The following is an 18,654-nucleotide window of genomic DNA, read 5'->3' on the forward strand; positions in this document are numbered from 1 at the left end:
GGACAACGAGCCCTGAGCAGGCTGGCCGGACCCTGCCCCTGCGAACTGCATTCGTGTCAGCAGAACCCAGCATGAGTTACCCATGAGGTGAAGAGAAACCCGGCTGTGGTACTGACTGGTGTTAATGGGAGGGGTTTGTCCTATGTTCTGCATTGCTCCTCAGCCCGAGCTTCCCACAGCTTCGGGGAAATAGTTTCCTTATCCCAGGGATGTCTTGGCATCTCAAGCTTTTTCTTGATCCAAAATGAGGGTAAAAGATCTGTAGAATATTGAAGTTCAAACAAACAAAGTGATGATGCCAAAAATGTTGCTTTTTCATGTCAAGCTGTAAGACACGGGGAGTATAAATTTTGGTCTGAAAAAGAGCAGTGGTGGTTGAAATATTGTGACCATTTACAAATTTTCTAGAGAACTAGTTGAGAAATCCAGCAAAACTCATTCTTTCCAGTGGAAAGCCTTCACATTTCACTGGATCTGCATTTTCAAAGAAAAATAGATTTTATCAAAAATTTCCAACTAGCTCTTCTGCTAACTCATGTGGAAATTACCTTGTCTGCAACTAACTTGAATTAGAGCACACTTTTTTTTTTTTTTTTTTTTCTCCCTTTCTCTCCATGGAGATGAGAGCCAGAGCTTCATCTGCTTCAAGAGCTGAAGAATTTCCTGGTCGTTGGCCGGCAGATATCGCTCCTCGAGCTGCCCCTGCCCGGCAGAGCAGGGAGAGCGCTCCTCATCCTCTGCGTTTGATGGAGCATGGGTTAGCCTAAATCTCCCCAACTCTGCTCCAAGATGACACAAGACAGCGTGCTTTAGGCTGTTGCAAGGCGTGAAACCATCGTAGCAGAGACCGCTCTTTTCCTCCCAGCAGCTCGTGCCCTGGGTTTCACCCGCCAGAAGAGCTGAGGTAAGTCCACTTCAGTGCACAGACAGTAGCAGAACAGCTGCCGAAGGTATCTTTTCTTTTATTTTTTGCTGATATTGCTGCAATATGCGTTCCCAAATGCGGCTGATCTCATAAACCACTGTCCTCTTGCCATAGCCTGGCTCCCCGTGACAGGGTGCCTTTTACGTGCTCCTAGCTAATGCTGCATTTGCTCTGCGGCTTTGGGATGGGACAGGAGGCTGGTGGCAGCAGCTCGTCCCTATGTGTCACCTCCGGGACATCAGCCCGCGTGTTCCTCCCATTCGTAGGGCTGTGCCGCCGCTGCTTTCCATTATCACTCACTGCCACAGCCTCTTCTGCGTGACTCAACAAAACTCCCCTGGCAGCTATTTCTAGCCTAGTTAGTGAGGTCAGGCATGTTATTCATGACACTTTCTTCCTCTCTGGTGGGGCTCCGGCCAGGCTGGGACCTGCCGCCGGCTCTCCAGCACGCAGACCTTCAGCCGGAGGAGACTCTGGCAGGGAGCAGATGGGGAACGCAGGTCCCAAAATCTCCCCTGCCTCGCTGCGTCCTGTACTGCCTTTCTGCAGCATCGCTTGCCCGGGCTGTCCCGGGCTGCTTTTGGGGGAGTGCAGATGCCGACACATGTTCTGCAGCTGGATCCCCCAGCCCAGCTGTCCCGGGGCCCTGGGGACAGGGCGTGCTGCAGAGCCTGCTCTGGCCTGCCTTGGTGTGTGCTGCCCGCAATGGGACGCTGCCACGGCTGCAGGCAGCCCTGGTCACAGCAGCTCATGAAGTGTCACCAGGTGCTCTGTCTCCTTACAGCGTGAACCCGCAAGCAGGTGCAGACCCACGGTCCCTGGTCCCAGCTTTGGGACTTCTCCAGGCAGACGCGTGGGAGCAGCCTCGCGGCGAGGCGGGGAAGCCACGGGGCCAGGTGAAGCTGGAGGGCGGCGGCGTGCGTAAGTGGCTCCGGAGGAGATCAGCTGGCAGGAGCAAGTCCTTGCAGGTCCCCGTCACCCCCAGCCTGCTTCTCAGTATCCGTCCTGTGGTGAGGTCACTGACTCCACCACTACATCAGAAAGAGGAAGGAGGACGGTTTCGCTAAAGGAAAGCAGCCCTCTGCAGCAGGACAGTCACCTGGCACCCAGGGTGGCCCTCACCAGCATCCCCAGCCTCCGGAGGGGACGGGATGCTCCCAGGTGCCTGCCCACAGCAGGGATCCCATCCACAACCTCTGGGACGTGGCGGGAGCTGGCCGGAGAGCACAACCTGCCTCCTCGCCAAGACGTCAGTGCCTCATGACAGCGTGCCACCACTGCCTGCGTCACCACAACCCGGTGCTGTCACAGCCTCCCAGGCAAAAGGATGTGGCTACTCACATGGTCCGTCGGTCAGTAGGTGAGCGTGGGGTGGGGGAGTGCCGAGGTTACCAGGGGCTTCAGGGGACACGGGGCATGTTGACGGCAGGGGCATGCTGACAGCAGGGGAACCCCTGGAAGGCAGCACGAAGCTGCCTCTCCTGAGCCTGGAAGCCACAAGCCATTGCAAGCTGGGATGGTACATGGGAAAGGGTCCCCGTGTGCTGGTTGTGATGCACAAACCATCCATGGGCGTTTGCTGTGGCCCCTGTCCGAGTCCCGATAGTGGGACACACGAAACGTTGGCCATCCCGGACAACTATTTGATGTTCCTCCAGTAATTAGCTTAACCTCAGGAGCAAGCTCTGTGCGCCGGCAAGCCCTGACCCTGCAGCAGGTCTTCGCCTTGCCTCCGGTGAGCTTCGCCTTGAGCTTCCCCTCCTCACTGTGTCCCCAGGGCAGCCAACACCCGGCAGGCAGGCAGCTGGGGGGGGATGTATTCTAATGTCCCTCCCGGCTCCTCGCCTGCTCCCCGCTGGCCTTTCCCTCCGCTCAGTGCCCGCAGACAAATCCCCAGCAGCACGGCTGCACTTTCTCCCCGCGGTGGCTCTCCGGTGTGGGCAGGCTGGGGAAGGGAAGCCTTTCCCCTGGGCTGGGAATCCCCTCCTGCCCTCCTCCTTCCCCAAGAGAGAGCCTGACACGGAAGGGGAAGGGGTATTTTTAGCACTTACTCTAGGGTTGTTTCAAGGATTGAGCTAAAAAGAGGAATTGACATCAAATGAAGGATTGCTTTTGCTTTAAAAGGAAGCCTTTTTTTTTTTTTTTTCTTTCCTACTACTCAGTCATTGCAAAACTTTTCTGTGAAGAGGGATTGGTAAAAATCACCTTTTGTAGGAGGCAGCGGGCTCGAGCAGGAGGTTGGCGTCAGAAACCACTTGGCACTGTTCCCTATGCTGGCACTGGCTTCTCGTGCCCTTGCCCAGCTCTCACGGAGACCTCGCATCCCAAAAGAAGGGGATGGGTGGTACTAAGCCCCTCCACCACAGCACTGGTCATGGCTCCCAGCACCTGCGAAGCTACCAGGTGCCTCTGCCTGCCAGACTGTCCTTGTATGTGTCCTCTCCGTATTCCTGCTCTCCAGCAGCTTTTCCTGGCTGTTGCTCGTGGCTTTTCCTAACCCCCTGGGATCCAGGTGCTCTCACCTACCCAGCTGCCATCCGACCCCAGTATGTGCTGGCTATGGCAACCCATCTGAGATCCTCCAGCTTCCAGACTAAGGTGCCATCCACACCTTGAGGAGTTTGCCTGAACGCAATATGGTTAATAGGGGAAAAACGTGCCTGGCTGCAATGTGAGTTGCCAGCACCAATACAGCAGGCAGGAGCATGGTGAAAGCAGGTTCTCCAGGGACCCGAAGGGGAGATGGTGGCCCTTAAAAGCAAAACCACTGGCCAGAAGGTGGCAATATCCCCTCTCCTTTCTGGGCCTGACACTGCAGAGCGGAGAAGGGGTCAGCCCCTTGTGCCTGGGATGGGTCCATTTTGGTTTGGAAGCTCTCACCCCACTCCGACCCGCCTTGGGACTGAGCAGTTGGGGCAACGGCAGGACAATGCTCCGTGTCCCATCCAGGAGGTTGGGCGTCCCTGATGCCCATCTCCTGAAGCACCCCAGCCTGCACCGGCCATAGCGGGTGCTGGTGGTGTGAATGGCACAGCGCCTACGGCCAGCGGGGAGGAGGGTGTTCAACAGGGGGGAGCGCCCAGTCCTGCCCTGGGGACGACAGCCCCAGGCACCAGTATATGCTGGAGCCACCCAGCTGGAAAGCGGCTTCGCCTAGAAAGCAACCGCAGACCTACACAGAGGTGGGCTTGCACTTTGCCCACCTTTGTCTCGCTCAGGAGAGATTAGGGGCCTGCTGACCTTCCTGACCCTCTTGTCTGAAATCCTCTGTTGTAGCATCTGGTTGTGCTGATGGTCGCTTTTTCTTGGGCTGTGTGGGGCTGTTCCAAGCAGCTGATGAGATAACGGTAGAAATCATGCCAGAAGGATTAGCACCTCCGGCAGAGCCTGCGTTCCCACTGAGACCTCATCCCTCAGCAGAGATGTGGCACTGGGACGCTTTGGGGCAACAATCAGAAAAGCAGCTCTTCCCGGCAGGCTGGATGCAGGACGCTGCCGCAAAGGAGTCCAGGGCAGAGTGACCGTAACTGGGAGGGACTGGAAGCCACTGGAGGCCCTGAGTCCTCCTGGCTAGAGTCTGAAGCAGGAGGTGTCTGATTAGACATGCCCAGCACACGGGATTGCCTTTGCTTGGCAATTCCTGCCTTGTACATGCTTGGTGAACCGCTGCCTTCCCTCTGCCTGCTGAGCACATGATGTCCAGAAAAGCACCCAGGCACCTCCCAACACTGACAACAGCAGCTTTTCCAGGTCAGAAAATTCCTAATCCCTCTAGAAGCTGTTCAGATTTCCCCACAATGTCCCCCTCAGGGCCCAAGGCATTTCCCCATTCCCCAGGGCTGAAAAGGGAACTTACAGAGAATATGGTTTCATAACATCAAAATCCTCAGGGTTAGAGTGAAAGGATGCTTGGGCTAGCACGAGGGAGAAATGTGGACACTGTATCTGGTTGCAGGTCAAGGTAAGAGAAGAATCTGCAACAGCCATGCCTGGAAAGGTGGGATGTCAAAGAAATATCAGGGACTTCCAGAGCGCAGTGAGCACCAGCGGGACAGAACTGAGTCAAGAAAGGTGAAAGCTGAACTGTGTCGCTGTGGTGAGACCGTTCTGACTTCGGTCTCACCGAGCACAATGGATAACTCCATGGCAAAAGACCCCAGCTTTACCCCAGGCCCTAAGGAGTCTCTCAGCACCAAGCTGTTGGTCGTATGGCAGGGCCCCAGGCACCCCAGGGTGCTGTCACCCTGTCCCACACAGCACCAGCAGCTGGCCCCAACAGCGGGTGCTGCTTCATGGGGCTTTTCTACCTCAACCCTCGGGGTCCTGTAATGTGTATAAGAAAAATCCATCACGCCGGGGACTTAACAGGGACCACCTCTCATTGCAGAGCCCTCGGTAGAAGCGGACCAGGTTCAGAGATCAGGTTCATCTCTGCCACTTGCCACCCGGGATTGGAGCCAGGGAGAGTCTGATCTTCCACAGGACGGCAGTGCCAGGCCCCAGGTACCACCGGAGCGAAACAAACAACAGCTTTCTTAAATACTGGGGATGCTGGAGGAGACATTGGGCTGATAAGGGAGCAGCTGAGTTGGGCTGAAGACCCGGGGCCTCGTAGAAAACGGAGAAAACTGTCTCCTGTCCTACAGCACTGGTGAGTTCTGGCCCTTGGAGGGTGCACTGAGGCTGCCTCAAAGCTCAGGAGCGGTGTGGGCAGGGGGTCTTTCCAGCAGATCATACGGGATATGTAAGCTGGGTAGTGGTGAGACCCTTCCCCATCCGTTCTGCCTGGCTCTTTCCATATGGTGCAATGCAGCTCCAACCCTTTGCACACACTTGTGTCTCAAACCAATTTGTAGATTTTTGTCACAGGTACTCCAAGGGCAAGTGCAGTTCTCCAAGAGCGAGCTTTTTTGTGGGCATCACCTAACGCTGACATAAAAAAAGTGAATTGCATTGTGGAAACGGTCAGGGTGCTTGAATTGTGTCTGGGACCACAAGGAACCTAGAGAGTAAAAGATGCTCTAGGGGCTCCCCGGGATGGATGCCCTGTGGATGGATGAAGGCTGCCCAGATGCCTCCGCTCAACCTCCCTGCAGGCTGTGAGTTACGCGTCGTGCAGCTGGGGATCACAAGGTGCTCTAGCTAGTGTCTGACTTGCCCTTACATCTTCCTCCGCAGGGCAACAATCGGGGATGGAGAGGGCAGCAGAAGGGCAGGACCTGCCCTGATATCCCACAGGTGCTGGAGGACTCTGTTGTACCTGATGCTTGGTCTGCAGGGGTTGGGAGCAGCATGTGCTACAGGAGAAGGCGTGCTCATTGCTACCTTATCCCATATAAAAATAGGCAGACTTTTGTTATTTTAATCAGCTTAGTCCTCATTGTAGAGACAGAAACCAAAACACGGGGTTTGGTGTTAGGGAATATAGACTTGCGTTATCCCTTGTCCTCTCCAACAGAGACTCTGCTTTCCGCAACTGGGAAAGCATTTCCCACCCTGAAATACTCAAGGATGACTTTCTAAGTTTCAGTTGCAGTGAGAAAAGGCTCCTCTTTCCCTAAACCAGGGAGTCCCAGCCCAACAGTGCCAATGTTCAGCCAGTGGCAATGCAGCCAGCGGGATGTCCGGAGCAGGGCAGGCTTCCTGCTCAGACCACTCCAAAGCAGAAATCCGTGGATGGCGCTTGCTGGCCTCCACGTGCCCTCTGCAGAGACTTCCAAGCTGTGCGCCCCAACGAGCAGCTCAGCAAATTTGCTTTTATCCTGTATCTTTCCTACTCCTGCTGAAAAATCATTCCTCAGCTGACAAGAGCTTGCCGTAACTTTGGAGCCCTTTGGTGTCAGTTTACAGGCATCAGGGAGAGGAAGGTTAATGGGATCAGAGCCAGCCGATTCCAGGGGCACTGAACAGAGCGTCTCTTTCTTTTCTCTCTGTCCTTTAATTAAGCCTCATGTAACTCTGCTTAGGATTTGGGAGTGACCTCGGCGCTTTCCTAGCAGGACCCTTCCTCATGGGCCATTGCTCCGGCACAATGCACCTTGGCCTTTTCATCCCAAGGGAGTAGTTTGGGAAGGTCAACAATTCAAGCTGCGTGTCCTAGTTTTGGTGCACATGATAGCAAGTCAAAGGGAGGTCATGGGGGGATACAAACCAACCACTCAGTTATGTCCTGTAAAGGGAAAGCACCTTCCAGTGAGAAGGGAAGTTGCACAGCAAGGGAGAAAGTGAAAGCCCAAAGTAGAGGTCTTCAACCTGTGACTGTTTCCAAAAGGAGCTGGTGTCAGCTGGACTTGTCTCTTAAATGTCACCTCCCACTGTGGGAAAATATCAGCCTACCTGGTTCCTGCAGGTTTGTCACAGCAGCAAGGCTGCACTTTTGTTTTTCTGCTTACGAAAGGGAAAGATTCAAAAAAAAACCACCCCGTGACAAGCATGTGCGAGCCATGGAAATGTCACACCAAACCAGCCCCTGTCCGAGCAGGCACCATTTTTCCAGCTGCATCATTTCTGCCAGCTGTAATCCGGTCCCTGCAATGAAACGGGCACTTCTGCAGCTGATACCCGTGCCCAGTGCTGGCTCACGGACGTGCACACATCAGTTTGCCTGCAGCACCGGGCAAACTCCCCTCTGGGCTGTCTGTGAGACAGCCAGTGGACTTTAAGCTCATTTTCTTGGCCTGGAGAGGCAAATTGCTGTGGAACCTTGTTATGCTGTTTCCAGGACCCTGGAATTAGCAGTACACATCAAAGCATTAGCCCTGATCCGAAAAGCCCAGCGACAGAGTCAAGGCAAAGTCCTTTAGCTGTGCCTCCTGCCCCCGTGCACTTTGGGGTGCCAAAGGCAACGGAAAGCCCCGTGCCAACTACGGATTGGGGTTTGCAGCGCTGACAAGCTAAAGACAGCCCCATGCTGAGTTAGATCCTGCTCTGACCACATGTTTTCTAATGGGTGCATTCAGTTTTAGGGCTGTTTCTCAAGTTTGCCTGGGCAGGGCCGTAGTGTGGAGGAGGGAGCAGTTGCACTGCAGCCCAGCACCTTCCTGCAGCAGGGAGAGGTTGCTTTAACCCGATTACTTTGAAATGTGCTTGTGGGCTGCGTGCTGAGAGCTTTTCCATGTGTCCCCTTCTGCTCACCCTCCTTCTCTGCAGTTACGAAACCCATTAGCAGCTGCCGATGCCCTGACTGAGACGGTGGGTCGGTAAGACTGTAGGAAAAGGGGCTGGGGCTGAAGCTGTGAAGCTGGTGTCTAGGGGCAGGATTTCCTCACATTCAGCCAGCTTCAGTCCCAGCGCTGGGTCCTTTCCAGGCTGGTGAGACCTGTGTCCACACCCTTGATTGACACATGTATGTCTGGAGTCCTGGTTATTGCAGAGCCTGGTTATGGCTCCGGAGGCAGACGGCTCAGACTTCCCCTCTTTCTGGGTCAAAATCTATCTTTTAAAGCTTCTTGCAAAGAAAATAAGAAAAAAGTCAGGAATTAATACCAACCCCTTCTGTCCATTACTAACGCCCTCCCTTTCTGATTCCTGCCAGCCAGTTAGAGGGATGAGTGTCTACCCGCCGAGCAGAGCCATGTATTTGCTTCGTGATCCGACGGCTCTTCTGAAGACGCCAAAGGTGGATAATGCCACGGCTGCGGCGTCGGGGCCCGGTGTTGGGCCCGTTGCACGCAGCACCTCTACACCTTGCGGGGCCACGAAGGGGCACGCGGCAGCTGAGCGCTCCGTGGGGCGACGCGGCAGACCCAATGCCCCCCAGCTCCCCATCGCAGCGGGTCGTCTCTTGGTCACCTCCCAGGTGCTGTTTCGGGGATGGTGGCGGCTAATAACAGCCGTACCCCCCCTCCACCCGCCCCCCCACCGCCCTAACCCGCTGTCAATGGCACCGAAACCGCCTTTGTTCCCCTCCCCGGGGGGGAGGACCGCGCCGCCCGCCGCTATAAAAGGGGGCGGCGGCACCGGGCGGCCCCAGCCCCGGTCCCGGCCATGGGCCACCCCACCGCCGCCGCCGCGCTGCTCTGCCAGCTGGGGCTCTCTGCGGCTATCCAGTGGCTGTGAGTAGGATGCACCCCCTCCCCGGTGCCCCCCCTCGGGGCTCCCCCTCTCCGGCTGGGTCCCCGGGAGGGGCGCCTGTGGTCCCCCCACCCCGCTGACACCCATCCTCTCCCCACAGCGGGCTGACGGAGAGCGGCAGCGGGGTGGCCTGGAATGAGAGCCACCACTGCCGGCTGCTCGCCGGGCTGGTGCCCGACCAGTTCCAGTTGTGCCGGAGGAACCTGGAGGTCATGCACAGCGTCGTCCGGGCCGCTCGCCAGACCAAGAGCGTCTGCCAGAAGACCTTCGCAGACATGAGGTGGAACTGCTCCTCCGTCCAACGTGCCCCCAGCTTTGGGCCTGACCTGCTGAAAGGTAAAGGATGCTTGGTCCGCTGTGTTCGCGCTCCTCTTTCTGCCCCACGTAGCTTTCCTGGCAGGCAGCGCTTTAACATGCAGCGCTGCTGTTCAGCTGATGGGTGTCAATTTTGGAGAAACTTGCTGCCGTTACACTGGTGTTAATCCTACGCAACTTAGATCTGCAGGAGATGACAGACAGTAACTTCCATTTCAAACAAAACCAGCTGCTAGAGGCTCCAGAAAAAAGGGGGAAGAGGTGGGGACACAGGCTGTATGCTGACAGCGTAATATAATGGGTGGCACAGGTTAAAAATACAGTGCAAGAAAAGCGCTGGGCCTTGGGTTTATCCTGTTGCAAGAAAAAAAAACCCACCTCATTTGCATTGTGAGACCTGTGAGAGGAGGGTTTGGCTGGCAGGGAGGAAGGACATCTCCCCCTCTTCTTCTTCCCAGGAACTCGGGAATCCGCCTTCGTCTACGCCCTGGCTGCTGCCGCCGTCACGCACTCCATCGCCCAAGCCTGCACCTCGGGGGAGCTCCCTCTCTGCTCCTGTGGCTCCGTCCCCTTGGAGGTCCCCGGACCCGACTTCAGATGGGGTGGCTGCGGGGACAACCTGCGCTACGGCCTCCAGCTCGGCGCCGCTTTTGCTGACAGTCCCTTAAAATCCAGCAAGCCGGGGACACAAGCGCTCAGGGCCATGAATCTGCATAACAATGGGGTGGGCAGGCAGGTGGGTATGGTGCCCACCAGGGACTGCCGCAGCCCAGCACACCTTACAGCAGCCTGGGGGGCAGAGGTGCCTAATGTAAGGCGGTAGACTCTGGCCAGGCCGTTGGGATGCTGTCCTTAAAGCCAGGAGGCAACTAAATGGTTAAAACGGAGTTACATGTGTTTGCAGAGAGATCCACCACTGCTACCCTCCCCAAACACCCCTGCACCCTTTCCACAACTAGGGCAAGATACTTGCCACTTCACACCAGTACTTCCAGTACTTCTTTCCGCCCCTCCCGTGGGAGCAGAGGCCCGTCCTGCCCCGCTCCAGCTGGGCTCCCCAGCCCTGCCCAGAACTGCCGGGTTTTGTGCTCGCCGTGTTCCCCAGGTGAGGACGTGGCCATCCTGCACCCGTGTTGGGTAGGGAAGCCACCAGCCCCACTGCAAGGTCCAGCAGGGAGTTCCCCAAGGGTCAGGTTCTTATCACAAGGGGAATGAAGCAGGGCTGAGTCCTTGATTGCCCCATTATATTCATTTAAAGGTGGCAGTAAGCTCCTTCATCTGCTGAAACTTCCCATGGGTGCTCCTGCAAATCAATGGGTAGGGTGGGTACCAGGAGAAAGCAGAAGCAAATTCATCTGTTTTGCTGTCCTCCGCAGGTGCTGAGTGACTCCCTGGATACCAAGTGTAAATGCCACGGTGTTTCAGGCTCCTGTTCGGTGAAGACCTGTTGGAAGGCACTGCCAAACCTGGATGAAATTGCCTCTGAGCTCAAGTCCAAGTACCTGGCAGCCATCAAGGTGACCCACCGGCTCATAGGGCCCAGGAAGCAGCTGATGCCCAAAGAAATGGACGTCAGGCCAGTGAAAGAGACGGATCTGGTTTATCTCATCAACTCTCCCGACTACTGCACGCCGAATCTCCACCTGGGGTCTCTGGGGACACAGGATAGGTAAGAAACTGCTGCAAATACACTCTAACTCAGCCTCTAATTTCATGAGTGTCTGTACCACTGGGTTTGAGAGCGTGCTCCGGGAAGCTGGTGTGGATGGGCAGTCCCCCGTTAGATGGGAACACCACAGGGCATGCTGCGAAGTCTTTGCATCTTTAAGTCCCAAGGAGGGCGGGAAGGCAGAGGTTGTCCTTACAGAGCTATGCAGGTGTAAAGGCAAGGGAGAGCCCTCACTGAGAGTGCATCAGCTCCACTCTCCAGGACAGGATCCATCCAGTGAGGAGTCAGAAAGGGAAATACCACCTCTCCCTGCAAGCCTTTGGGTGCTGCCTGCCGTTAACCAGAACGTTCCAGCAGCCCTTGGAGTCTGCGGTGCTTCCCAGATGTCTCCTTTCTGGAGTGACTGCAGGGTGGGGGGAAGTTTTCAGAGGGATGGGGAAGCCTTGTCTGAAGGCTGAGCCAGGGCTGCCTCAGGGCTGTGACTTGCAGTCCCTGTTAGATTTAGCAGTAGCGGAAGTTCCTGGTCCGAGCCATCCGCCCTTCCTTCTCCATGGGAAGTTCCTGCGCCCAGCGTGATACAGAGTGAGTGCGCCCAACCTCAGCCACAGCTGCTCAAACACTGTCGCAGTAACACGAGCCTACATCAACCCCAGTTCGCAAGCAGACCCCTGCACCTCGCTGCCTCCTGCTATGGGCACGTAAGCTCTGGGAGGAGGCCAGGGCAGATAGCTGTGGCCGGCACCACCGCCGCGGGCGGGCAGGTACGGTCCCTCAGCTCCCGCTTGTGCATCCTCCTCTTGACAGGCAGTGCAACAAAACCTCCGTGGGCAGCGACAGTTGCAACCTGATGTGCTGCGGCCGCGGCTACAACACCTACACGGAGGAGGTGGTGGAGAGGTGTCACTGCAAGTATCACTGGTGCTGCTACGTGGTGTGCAAGAAGTGTCGGCGGAAGGTGGAGAGATATGTCTGTAAATAACGCCAGAAGCGTCAGGGCAGGCGGGAAGACTCTTGCGCTGGTATCCTCCGGGGCACAGCTGGAGACCAAACGCCGACTGCAAAGGGATGCTCTGAGCTACGGCAAGAAGGGGGCTATGCGGGAGGCCTGGGCTCTCGCATCACCACGGAAGACCTCAAACTGAGAGATGCCGGGAAGCCTAAGACCGGGGACTGACCTCTGCTCCATCTCTCCAGAGCAAGACAAAGGGCTGCCCTCCTGCAGCTGATCGGGAGCATCCAGCCCTCTGTCTCCAGCTGGGGACAAACCATTTATCACTCCGCATGCACAGGCCCTTTTCTCCAGGGGTGAATGGGGACCCTGGGCTGCCATTGTTTCTTTGCAGGAGGTTTCTGACAGTGGCCTGAAAGCCGGGAGTGATGGATGGGAAGGGGGGGTTAGAGAGTTGCCCGTTGGGAGAAGGCTGTAGGGGAAGAAAGCTGTGTTGGGTGAGGGGGTCATGGGTGGCTCCTTTGGGGGCAGGTTTCTGCTGTGGGCTAACCCAACACCACTGAGTGTTCCTCCTCGGGGGCAAATACCGGCCCAGTGCCCTTTGCAGCATCTGAAATGAAGACCAGGCTTGGAGAAAGGCAGAACCAGTTCCTGCTCCAGGAGACAGAACTCATCAATCCTCCCCACAACCTGCAGGGAGATTGCCGCTGCTCTCACAGTAATGAGCCTTCATCTTCGACTGATGATGGCACATAGACCTAGGGACAGGAGCGGTCCCGGAGGCTGCCGAAGTAGGGCAGCGTGGCACAACTGCACCTAGCAGCCTTGTATTAACAAGGCAGCCATGGCAGCACTGTGGCTTCTGCCCTCTGGGCTTGTGTTGGAAGTGGAAGCCCACTCAGCGCGTGGCATACTCATGGCTTGTCCTTCCTGCCCCTTCTTTTAGACTGGGAAGGTTTTCAGCCCACTCCTTCCACCCCCTTAATACCAAGTGTGCTGGCACTCTGGCCTGGAGAGAGGACACGACTTCAGGGCCCTAGGGAAAAAAGAATGAACCTTTAGTCTCTATACTTAATGTAAGTGGGATTCTGGTGTACGTTTTTTAAATAAATGTATTATATCATACCTCTCTATGGCATGTTTCCTAGGACAACCTCCTTCCTCCATCTCCTTCTCAGCTGGCCACAGAGAAAGCGAGGCTGTAAGGACAGCCTAAAGCCCTCTTTCTGTACCCTTACACGAAGCGGGGGAACGGTTCAGTTCTACAACATGTTTTAACTCTTGCTGCTGCTCATTGGCCCAGGTTTGCCTTTAATTACAGATATCTGTCAGCCTCAGCTACCATGCACAAATGGAAAACCTGTTGGAAGGTTCCTATCGCCCGCTTCCTCAGGTCCCTGACCAGCCAGCAAGGAGTCTGGCTTCCTGGGACTCAGCGCTGGTGGCTGGAAACGGAGGCAGTCCGGGATTATTTTCTGATCCTTGTGAAGGTGGGCTGGACTAGCCAAGCGTGCGTGTGTGAACGGCAAGGAGCCAGGAGCCAGGGATGGGGGCTCTGATGCCCCCCCCATTTCCCCTAGCGCGGACACGGGCCAAGCGCTTGCACGGGGTAAGAGATTGCTGGTCACGCAGCCTTTGGAGAGAAGGGGCGAGTCTAAATACACGGGTGCTGAGGAGTACCCACAGCACAAGGAGGACAGGTAAACGTGATGGAAATCCTAGGGCAATTTCCTGCAGCTCACACCATGACCTTGAGACTCTGGCGGCTTTGCGTGCGCCTTGGTTTATTTGTGGTTTGCATTGAATGGAGTTGGCCGCGTTCAGCCCCGAGTCCAGCTGTACGATTACTCATTTCCATATTCATTCAATCATTTTTAATAGCCTCCGCTGGGTCACGGAATCAATTCATGAGCTTTTATTGTAAACCGTCCCCTCCACTTAATGTGCTCCAGGTTTCTGTATTAAAAGTGTATGAGAGCCGAGAGTCAAAGGTGGCTTTTGAGACAAGCCTGGGAGCTGGAAGTTGAAATGCTCGGGGGTGAAGCATATGCTCCCATAGTTAACCAAGTGAGTTAACTATCACTATCAGTTGTTAATGTGCCATTGACTTGATCGGGCTGCTGACATCCAGCCTTCCCAGAGTGACAGTAAAGCCACAGCTGCGAGGCTTCCATCACAGCTGCCGAAGGCCAAAAAGCTATCTTGAGTTTTTCTTTTAAAATGCAATTAGGGGTTAGTCACCGGCATTCCTCAGAAAAGGGAGTCTTCAGCTGCCAGGCTGCAAAACAGCTGCAGTTTCTGTGTCCAGAGCCAGGCTGAGCCGAGAGGTGATGCAGGTACTCAATTAGGAGGATTGCTTAAATACCTTCCCTATAGCCACCTCACTGTGCATCCCCAGATCAGAGGGAGGTGAAACCACCGGGAGGGGCTGTGAACTCCGCAGAGCATTGCAAAACGAGCTGGTGAGAAAAAAACAGGGGAAGGATCTTGTGGAGTGAGAGATTCAGCCAGGAGGGTGGGAAATGTGATTTGCATTTGGTAACTACAAACACACATAGCCTGGGGTAGAGGAGAGGAGCCACAATAGCTAGGAATGCCCCGGGGGAGATGTCGTGATCCCCTCCTAGAGAGGTCCCATTTGAATTTCTGCCTGGGAAAAGGCAGGGTCAAGTGCTGAATATGCAGAGTCCTCGCCTCCTCCTCTTGCTCCTTGCATCTTGACTGCAAGCCCAACAGGGAAGAGCTGGGAAAGGACTGGAGGGGTCAATCAGCAGCGAGGACCTTGGGCTCCGTTGGTGTCCTGCGGGAAATCGGAAAGCACTGTAATTAGTCGAAGGGTGCAAAGGGTCAGGCTGGCAGGAAGGATGATGGTGGGGAGGTGACAGTTAAGTGACAATGCTCTGAGTGGGAGGCGTTGTAATCTGGGCCCACGCCTGGACTTACCAGGCTTGTGAGACCTGCTGGACTGAAAGAGTTTCCCATGGACCGAGAGCCAGAGCAAGGCAGATCCACCAGCCGATGGATCCGGAGGGAATAAACCCTGTGCTTGGCCCCAGGGGTTGAGGGGATCCATCTGACTGGAGGCATTTTCTCTCTCAAACCCTGCTTGGGCAAAAAAGCCAGCAGGAAGGTGCCAGGGGGACACGGAGCCCCTTCACCCCACCTGGGCTAGCACAAGCACCCTCTGAGGTAAAAGATGGGAAAACTTGGACCCTGACATCACTCTCCAGGGACTTCCAGCACCAGTCAGTGCAACTCTCTGGCAGAGAAATCTGTGCAAGAGGGCTTTTCTCTAACCCTCTACACCTTTGCTTCCACCACAAACATCTCCAGCCCTTCAGCACCTGAATAAACCAGGGCAAGGACAGCAGAGCAGTGTCCCTGAAACCGAGAGCATCTCTATAACAATTGTGGCTTTGCAGCCCTTCAGATGCTTCCTCGCGTGTTTCTTTTGCCCCGCTTTCACAATCGTCCTCTCCAGACTGTGGTAGGCTGCTGTCATTACCCTCTGCTTCACGAACCCTCGCCGGGCTCACTGCTAATGTGACGGATCTACCTCTTTGACTTTCCTGTCATTAGCCATTTTTCCCAATGTCTTGTGGCTTTTTGTTTATCTGTCTCTCTGGAAATGAGACTCCCCGGAGCTGAATTCTCCATGGCCATGGCAGAAGTCTTTCACTTTCTGGTGCTGTGAACTGCCATGGGAGAGATGGCTCTGAAAATGGCTTGCACACAGAAGAAAACCATAAAACCACCCCTCTACATGAAATGCGGTGAGAACCAGGCAAAGGGTTTGCTCTGAAAAGCCTCCTCTCCATTACTGCCTGACTTTTAATTTGGGTTTGAAAGGAGTAACGCTGGTATGAATGTGATCGTTCCCTGCTGGTTAGACTTGTGCAGACAATGAAGTCTGGAGAAAGGAGAGTGATTTTTCATAGACTTTTTTGACTTTGCTGCTAAAGCACTAAATTTTTTTTCCTTTTATTTCTTTATTCATTGAGGGATGCTGCATAACTTATTCCAGGAGGATAATCTGAAAAAGGGCAACAAACTGTTGGTAATCAAGGAAGCATTTTGGAGGAAGAATGACTCTGTGTTCAAGAACATGTTAGAATATTTCTTCCCTACAGCCCTGGATTGCAGCTCGGGCAGGACCATGGGTTAGGACCTCCACCTGCTTTTTGCTTGTGCTCTTCACAAAGAAAGCTGAGCCAGAACAAGGGGAAGGCACAGTATGGGGCCGCTATCTGGCGGCTCAGCTGTTGATCAACATCTGTACTGCTGTAAATATTTGGGGGATGTTGCTTTGACCTTTGGGATGGTTTGTGCCTACATTATCACACCGCAAGACACAAACATGAGTAAACAGCTGTATTTAAGGAAAAACCCTCGCATCTCTGTTCTCCTTTATTTCTGGGGTGTTCAGCAATACTGTGATGCCCTAAGGATGACAAATAATAATAGGGATTGTCCTTATGGGGATCTTCAGCTGAGGGACAGGGACAAATCAACGTAGGTGAGTAACAGCCATAAGACCAGAGGGGGAACTAGGCTGCAGACTGAGGGCCCTTGGGCACAGCTTGAAGGGCAGTTGCAGCAACGGCTGTGTGCCATTCAGAGGGGAAGCAGACCTCCGTCCCTCCTCCCAGGCTGGGCAGGCTGGCATCCCTTCCAGCTCTGAACCCCATATTTCAGCAAGTTGCTGAATTGGAGTAGAAAAGTCCCAGATACTGCAGGTTTGTGGTATCCCCATCACGTCCGCGGGGGCCAGGAGGAGCAGGGTGGCATTTCTGAGCACCCTAGTCTCCCTTCACCAGCCTGCATTTCTCCCTCTCGCTTGCTTAAACTCATCCACGTTCAGTGCGGGCAGCATCCTGGAGGCTGCGCGCGGCGGACTTTTTGAATCGCCTTTCTGCCAGTGCAGAGAAGGTGCCATGGCCACCTTGCTGAATCACTGAATAGTAGCGTCTTCCTTTTGTACACCCCTGGGGACACTGCCTCCAAGGTCTGTCAGAAAGAGAGTTAAAGCAGGGAGGGAGCTGCAGAACAGCCTCCTCTCCAGAGCAGGAGCTGATGTGGGCCTGTAGGCCACCCTGGGGCTGCCATCCAACTGGGCTTTTCCCCCGGAACCGGGGCCGTACAGATTTTGAGGACTTTCTCAGGTTGCGTATGTGTCAGCCGTGACCACGGTGCATGTGCTGTGTGGTGGAGTAAGGAATTTCCAGGCATGCTTCAGTCTGGCTGGAACAGCACTCGTGTGCTGTAGGATGACATGCAGAAGCTCTAACACCTTCCAGGAAGACTGGATGTACATGTAACTTGCTGGAGCTCCTGGGAAGCACCGGACAGGCCTTCTGGATGTGCACGGCCAGATGTTCTGCACATGTGCTTTAAACGCAATACACCGTGGTGGTCGGTTTCACTACCTGTATAATAGAAAGCACATGGGCACGTTTCATGTCTGGAAGCAGAAATGTAAGAACCCTGCAGAAGCTGAGGCTGATCCCTAGACATTGACTTTATGCTGAAAACCTACCGCACCGAGACACCTAGCAGAACTGGGGAGCGGGAGAGGTCAATCCGCAGCCTGCCAAAGCTCCGGGAACTCCCCCTTTTCACATGCAGTGGGACTAATCACAGCTACTATTCCTGTAGTCCCCAGCTTGAGGCTCATTGTGGTGTGAATAGGGGCTTGCGGGGTAATTATGCCTTCCAAAGAATCATTTATTTTTTCCTTGTGTTGAGAACATTAGCTCTGTAATTATTAGGGGCAGCTTGAAAAACCACGTCCTGCCAGGCAGACCTCAGGCAGGAGGAGAACAGCATGGGCGGGTACTTGCAGTTTGCTATGCTGGAGCTGAAGAGCAGACTGTGGGTGATTCTGGTCACTAATCCTTACTGATTTCATGCCTCTGTGATGTAACTGAAACCTATTCTTGAACAGTTGGGACAGCAGATAAAAACAGGGGGCTGATTAACTTCTAGCAAGGAGATTCAGGAGCTTCCAACCAGCTAACCCACTTGGCTCTTTGAGGCAAAGCCTTCTCCATCTCAAAGGAAACCGGGCTTCAGACGGATTTCCTATCCTCTTGGTCTAGCTTGCCTGGCGAGCCAGGATAATGTGTTGCTCAAGGCCTGTCCTGTGCTGCCTCTGACAATCTGGGTCAAAACTGCCTCTCCCACCCACCAAGACCCCCCGGGGTTTAAGGGGAGGAGAGGTGGGCTGAGATCCCATGCTCCATCATCAGCCTATTCACAATTAGTTGGAGGGCAAGCCTCTGAACCTGCCTGGCTTGCTCTGAGAGGTGAAGGCCTCCAAGGAGAATGCCCCAAGGAGATGTTTGTTAAAGATTAAACAGAGATATCCTGCGGAAAGGTGGTCTGTGAACTGCTCCGAGACTCTCTGGGTAACACAAAGGTTAATGCAACAGAGGAGTTCACTCTAGCAGTATCTTTTGCTCTGACCTTTAAAAGTGCTGCTGAAGTGCTGAATCTTAGCGGTTACAGGGGGTGATGAAGTGATAGCTTTACTGCAGTTTTTAACGAATACATACGAAGGGGTAAGACGCTGTAGTGAGAGTGGTATCGCCTTGATGAAAGCAACTAGTTGTAATTGTTGGAGATGCCAAAGCATCTTCGGCTAGTGAAGAACAAACTGCTGGAGATTCCTGGCCCCTTTCCACTTCCAACCCTTATACTAATTAATTTTCCCACCGCCAGACA

At 54.6% G+C, this 18,654-nt stretch overlaps 1 protein-coding gene across 1 annotated transcript; it reads left to right on the forward strand.

Annotated features, from left to right (window-relative positions):
- The first annotated feature begins 8,911 nt into the window (after positions 1-8,911).
- On the forward strand, positions 8,912-11,961 carry LOC104254956 (protein Wnt-11b-like). The gene is made up of 5 exons (XM_059824488.1): positions 8,912-8,979; positions 9,099-9,334; positions 9,772-10,049; positions 10,690-10,982; positions 11,787-11,961. The coding sequence occupies exons 1-5, from the start codon at positions 8,912-8,914 to the stop codon at positions 11,959-11,961; spliced, it is 1,050 nt and encodes a 349-aa protein (XP_059680471.1).
- The last annotated feature ends 6,693 nt before the right edge of the window (positions 11,962-18,654 follow it).

The sequence above is a fragment of the Gavia stellata genome, chromosome 14 (assembly GCF_030936135.1).
Source record: "Gavia stellata isolate bGavSte3 chromosome 14, bGavSte3.hap2, whole genome shotgun sequence".
Lineage (NCBI taxonomy): Eukaryota > Metazoa > Chordata > Aves > Gaviiformes > Gaviidae > Gavia > Gavia stellata.